General features: G+C 36.1%; 1 protein-coding gene across 2 annotated transcripts; it reads right to left on the reverse strand.

The window, feature by feature from the left end:
• Window positions 1–1,744: 1,744 nt before the first annotated feature.
• LOC141698634 (actin-7-like) lies at window positions 1,745–3,585 on the reverse strand. 2 transcript variants are annotated; one of them, XM_074503407.1, is made up of 4 exons: window positions 3,367–3,585; window positions 2,914–3,211; window positions 2,006–2,619; window positions 1,745–1,855 (listed from the first exon to the last, which is right to left on the reverse strand). In XM_074503407.1, exons 1-4 carry the CDS (start codon window positions 3,424–3,426, stop codon window positions 1,790–1,792), a joined length of 1,038 nt encoding a protein of 345 aa, XP_074359508.1. In that variant the 5' UTR covers window positions 3,427–3,585; the 3' UTR covers window positions 1,745–1,789. The 2 variants fall into 2 exon arrangements, with proteins under 2 accessions (XP_074359508.1, XP_074359507.1); XM_074503406.1 differs by having other exon boundaries at window positions 2,914–3,289; window positions 3,367–3,426.
• Window positions 3,586–6,983: the final 3,398 nt, after the last annotated feature.

A 6,983-nucleotide genomic window follows, 5' to 3' on the forward strand; every position in this document is an offset into this window, starting at 1 on the left:
TTTAAGATTTGAACCTTCAAGTTCATATTCCTTGTCCACCAGTGACAAATCATTCAAGAGTTTAACAAATCTGTCATATAATCCAGTTAATGACTCATCAGGTTTTGAGTCAAAGTGCTCATACTCTTGAGTGAGTATAGTCCTCCAATTCTTCTTAATTGAATCAGTTCCCTGACATCTTGTTTCCAATGCATCCCATATCTCCTTTGCAGTCTTGCAGTTGATTACCCTGTTTGACTTGACATTATCAATGGCACTATGCAGCAAATATCGTACCTTTGCATCCTAAGCAATAGATGAGATATCTTCAGCTGTATATTCACTTTTCTCCTTTGGTACTGTCTGTGCTGGCTGATCCGCAACTACAACAGAGAGCTTGGTTGGCTTATGTGGTCCTTCATTGATTCTGTCAAGGTATTCTGGATCTGTAGCTTCCAGAAACATAGACATCCTCACCTTCCATATGGGATATTCAGATGGTTTAAGTATGGGAACCCTAATAGTCTCATATCGATTATGGATTTGAGTCTTTGGAGGTTCTTCAGTTTTAGTGGGCTTGGTTGGAGTTTGTGCTTTTTCAGACATGATTGTTTTTGGATCTTTACTGTATGTATGTTAACAGATTGCTCTGATACTACTTGTTAGGTCACACACACTGTAGAAGGGGGTTGAATACAGTGTTTACTACAATCAAATCGAATTAAAGAACACAAGCAACAGAACACAGATTTTATTCAACACAATAAACTCTGTTACAATATGGAACTGTCCTCTCTCAGTGATGAACAAATTATCACGAGAGCTGGTAGGGTTACAAAGAATAATATTTTCGATAATGATAACACATATAGTGTAAACCCTATGTCTGTGTTTATATACTACACAGTTACAAGATAATCTTCTAATTGATATTGAATATAATTCTGCTTCCTAAAATATATCAATCAGTTATCTTTTCTTTCAAGTATTCTATTCTTCATAGAATTCCTTCTTCATGCATATCTCTTCTTGCGTTTGTCTTGATCTTCTTTCCTTTCAATCAACCGTCTTCCTTATTTGAAAGTCTCCTTAAGTCCTGATATTATCTCCTGATAAATATCTCCTGATAACTTAAGTTCTAAGTTCAGTATAAGTACTGATTTCCAGTTAAGTACTGATTTGTACTGTTTAGGTAAGATCTGAAAACTAAACACAAATAATATTAGACATGACATCACAAAATATATCTAACATTTCACATTGCTATCAACACCATACGCATTACCACCATCTTCCATATAAATCATTGCCTCCATTCATTACTTCTTATTATTGATATTAAAAAAAATCAATGGTTAATGTGAAAAGAAGAAAAAGGTAAAGGAGCCACAATTGATACATAAGATAATTTCAGATCTATAATAGCAAGGAAAGACAGTGAGTATGGAGAAAATAAGTTTAGATCTAACCGAGAGAAATGTAGATTATTCGGCAATGTGATCATCGAAGAACTTAGTTGATTAACAAATAGACAGATATTTAGAAAGATGAAAGATGAGAGAATGCTAATACTTGAAAATGAGCGGACACATGTACTTAAATAGGTAGATGAGAATTTATAAGATTTAAAAAATGAGTGGTTACAATTGGTTTATAGTTTTTAATTTAAAGATGCTTTTTATTTGATCATTTTTCTATATCTATACATACATTACAAAATTAGAAAAACTAAATTGAAATTTTTAAAAAACCAAAACAAGTGAAACTTTAGAAAACCTTACATATCCGGTTTAAGCTAAAACTATAAAACTTAAGTACACTTCGTGTGCACGATTGATGGACCAAACTCGTCGTATTCACCCTTGGATATCCACATCTGATACAACAAACAAGAATTAACGTTAAAATGCATGATACGTTCACTTGTCAATTCATCCAAAAATGACAAAAAGGAGGTGGAAGGGTTCGAACTTTGTCAAAGGAGTGTACGTGACTGCGTTTAGCTAACAAAAAAAATTTGTTGTACCTCTTGGAAGGTGCTGAGAGAGGCAAGAATAGATCCTCCAATCCAGACACTATATTTTCTCTCTGGAGGTGCAATAACTTTGATGTTCATGCTGCTAGGAGCAAGGGTAGTAATTTCCTTGCTCATACGATATGCAATACCAGGGAACATTGTCGAACCACCGCTGAGCACTATGTTTCCAAAGAGATCGTTCTGGCTATGGGTGTCACACTTCATAATGGAGTTGTAAGTAGTTTCATGGATTCCAACAGCTTCCATCCCGATAAGAGACGGCTGGAACAGGACTTCTGGGCAACGGAATCTCTCAGCTCCAATTGTAATGACTTGTCCATCAGGCAATTCATAGTTCTTCTCCACGGATGAGCTACTCTTTGAGGTTTCAAGCTCTTGCTCGTAGTCGAGGGCAACATAGGCAAGTGTCTCCTTCATGTCACGGACAATTTCCCGCTCAGCACTGGTGGTAAACCTGTAACCCCTCTCTGTTGAGATCTTCATGAGATAATCAGTGAGATCACGGCCAGCAAGGTCGAGACGGAAAATGGCATGGCGAAGGGCATATCCTTCGTAGACTGGTACACAATGGCTCACACCTTCACCAGAATCCAGCACAATACCTATTGCATATAAAAAATTTAAAAATGGGGGAGGATCAAGTAAAAATGTACGGAAAATATGTTTAATGCCCAAACTGGTACATTCCAAAATATCTCGTGTAATGGTCTAATTAGCTACAATGCAATAAATATTACTTAAACTTGATTCATTCACATAAAATTCACTAATAAAATCATCCTAAATTGCCAAATAATCAATGTCCAATTATTTGGGAACAAATTTTGATAACCTAGATGATACCTCTATATAAATATATTACTGAAGAAAGTAACTTTTTAAGGACAAATACGAACCAGTTGTACGCTCACTTGCAAAGAGAGAAAGAGTAGCCTGAACCGAAACATACATTGCAGGAACATTAAACGTCTCGAACATAATTTGAGTCATAATCTCCCTGTTAGACTTGGGATTAAGCGGTGCCTCAGTTAAAAGAACAGGGTGCTCCTGAGGAGCAACTCCAAGCTCTTCGTAAAAGGTATGATGCCATATTTTCTCCATGTCATCCCAATTTTGTACAATACCGTGCTCAATTGGATATTTCAAGGTGAGCACACCTCTCTTGGACTGGGCTTCATCACCAACATAGGCATCCTGCGCCATTCTTTGTCTCGGTCTGCCAACAATACTGGGGAATACTGTTCTAGGATATTCATCACCAGCAAAACCAGCCTACAGAACCAACAGAACCTTGTTTACTGCATATGAACTTTGATAAACTTTACACATGCATTCTGAAATCAACTAACCTTAACCAATCCAGTTCCGTTGTCAAAAACAAGTGGCTGGATATCCTCAGCATCGGCCATTATATACACTGCAAAGGCATTACTAACTCAATCAAACAAGAAAAAAAATACCGTCCATATTCTGTAACCTTGGAATCTAGAGGTGTTAGAAAGAGACTCCAAGGATATGAACATATGTATTATATTTCAACACTCCTTCTCACACAGACACAACGCCACTCTACAAACCTGCTCAATACTCTTCTTTTTTGATGCAGCTGACATGTAAACACGTAATATTTTAGAATTTCAGATACATCCAAAATGTATATACGTATTACTAAAACATTACACCAATAAAGATCAGACAAAAAATGTCACATTAGACATCATTATGCCACAAATATACATCTACGGTTCGTAAAATAACATAAGTCCTACGTATATTTACGAGAATGCAAGAAAGTTTAAAGAACAAACCGAAAATATTATTGTTATCTCTAGATATTCCCTCTCTAGCTTGAAAGTTGTAACAATGAAGGCGGGTATGAACTTTAGCGAAGTTAGAAGTGTGGATACATATACTAGTCAACTTAATTTTTTTTTTGAATTTTTAGTTTTTGATTTTTGAACGGTTATAATAGTCACTTTATTTGCAATATAATAATATTCGTCAACTTATATAGAGACGAAGTAAATTAATGTAACGTATGTAATATCATCCCTTGCATCATAAGTCATAACTTGGGGTTTGATGTGATCATAGTAAGCTATAACAACTTTTATAAAATAAAATATTACTTTAAATGTGTTTTCGGAATAGCTAAGAGTCAGGAACCCAGTTAAACAGAGGTTCCACCCGAGAGAAGATAAATTTTTTAACGAAAGTTATTCAATATTAATTACGTTGTTAATCTTTTTATAAAAATATTTCATTTAACAATAATTATTGTTATATCTTTAAAAAATAATATATTATCATTAAATTTTTTAAATTTACTAAATTATTTATTTTATGTTTTTTAACTTCTTATTACGGTGTGACCGGTATAATTAAACGGTCTCTATAATATAAGCGGTTTTGGAAAACGTACTGAAAATTTAATTTATAAATACTTTAGAATTTACTTTTGAAGATAGCTGATTCTTTAATATAATCATCAGTCTGATTTGTCATTCGATCCTTAATTTCAATTTTCTATATGAATCTCTAACAACTAATAACATGTTACTCATAGTTTGCGGCTCTGACTCGATTAAGGCAAAAAGCTGTAACAATTTTAATATAATACGATAGAATAATTACGTTATTAATCTCTTTCTTTTAAAAAAGTCAACTAAGCTGCGGTTGCGAGGTCATGCCCGGCGACATTTTAAAAAAAATTACATGTAAATTACTTAAGAAACAATTCGCATATAAAGAAATAATAAATTAGTGAACTCGAATTGTATAAATAAACTAAATTTAAACCATTATTAAAAATAATGTAGATATGATATTTTTATACTACTTTTGTGTCACAATTCATAGGCCGACACTAGTTATAAATAATATATATATATATATATATATATATATATATAAATAATATAAAATCTATATGCAATAATAAAAGCTGAAGCATTATCTTTCGTCGCACTGTATTTTTATATTAAATTTGTATCACATTTTTATAAGCGGACACTCGTTATAAATATATATATCTAAGTGAATAAAACAGAAAATATACAATAATAAAAATTTAAGTATTAGTACGTTTAGAAAATTTACTCATGAATATTGTCGGAGAAAGTACTATGTTTCAAATAATAATCAAATGTTTAAATGCGTACATTTAAAATAAGATAACCTAAATATCTTATATTGGTTGGCGTACAGATCAATTATTGAAAAACCTCGAGAGCCGAAGGAAGAAGTTATTTTTAAAGATGGGAAATATAAAAACCGACAAATATAAAAAAAAAATGATATCGAATATTATTTATAGCAGGTCTTCATTTTACAGAGCATCTTAACACTACTAAGATGCTTGTTGACGGATGAATCTGGTAATAACAAAGATTGAGGTTTCTCGCCGGAATTAAGATCTATGACAGTGGTTTTTCGCCGGAAAATCAAGCGGTTTATGGTGGTTTTAGACTGAGATTGATCAGAGTAAGTGCTGGCTCCCTTATCAGCTCTCAACTTCTTACCTCTCTCAATGTGCCTACGTACCCTTTATATAGGGATCAAGTATGACGTAGTTCTTAGGGAACAAGAAATTTAATGAGTTTAGACTTCTTATTCCTAGGCCCGGTAAAAACCCATCCAGAATCCATCTTCCGCTAGCTTCAGGAATGTCCAACTATAAGGCCCAACCGCGAAGGGGCAAGGCTCGTCCGTAATCGTAGAACTTCATGGATAGTGCATCTCCCTGCGCAAGGATAACACTCCGCTACAGCTATCTCCATTAATTTACGGACGTAGGTATAGCCACGGTTCACCCCAAATGCCGGACGCGTCCCTATCCCCCGAATGAGGATAACCTACCAGATAACAGGACAGGTGATCCCAAGATCTTGGGTGCAAAGTGCAGGATGACTCCAAAATTCTCCAATGAGGACACCCGTTGAATACAAGAACAGAGTTCCCAAAGCACACACCAACGTTAACCCCACATCCCCAACGAGGACACCCGTTGAATACAGGAGGAGGCCTTCAATCATCAGGCATACCCCTGGAGGCCTTCAAGATTTTCACGGACATCCCCCTCCTTGACCGTCTCAAGGAGGAAATTCTTCAACGAGTACCTGCAACAAATATGTTAGTAGAAATAAGCATCCATTGCGCCCTTCCAAGCATGCTTTTCCCCGAGCTATCCTCATGAGGATGCACTAACCAAACACAGGACGCGTCCTAAGACATTGGGCGCGTCCTCACCTTCGTGAAGCCTGTATTGTTTCCTCCACAACTACCTCTCACATCATTCCACAGCGACAGGACGCGCCCTAAGCATGACAAGCGCATCCTCCAGCCTCTATTGCCCAAAATACCACAATTGCCAGATACTTTTCACATGGTGGATGTGTCCTACATCCTTGGACACGTTCTTCAACAGGTAAATGCTTCCAAACCTCCTTACCACAAAATCATCCTTAATAAATACTCCCGCAAAATCGTGGACGCGTCCTGCTCACCTAGGCGCGTCCTAACCTTATACAACACAACGCCGAGTTTGACTGTAAGTAGTCCGCATTTGACCCGCATTGATCCAATGCCAAATTTTGGGTATAACAACTACCCCCAAATTTCATTTGCAGTTGAAAACAAAATTGGAATTTTACTTAAAACCATAAGCAAAATTTGGATTGCCCCTTTGCTAATCATCAGGACGCATCCTAACACCTGGACGCGCCCAAAGTTTTCATTCACAAAACTGACCGTTGCGTGACAGCTTGCGTACACGTCATCCACCTACTTTTCTATAAATACCCCTAAGACGGAACCTCCATCATCACTTTATTCTCTCTCAATAACCGCCGTCGCCGCCATTGAAGCAAAAATTTCAAGTCCGAAAATCCGGCGAGTTCTCCACTCATTTTCCAATTTCCTTAGCCCAATCGAACCCCCAACTCACAAGGTATGTAGTTCCTTCACT

Source organism: Apium graveolens, chromosome 11, assembly GCF_009905375.1.
Source record: "Apium graveolens cultivar Ventura chromosome 11, ASM990537v1, whole genome shotgun sequence".
NCBI lineage: Eukaryota > Viridiplantae > Streptophyta > Magnoliopsida > Apiales > Apiaceae > Apium > Apium graveolens.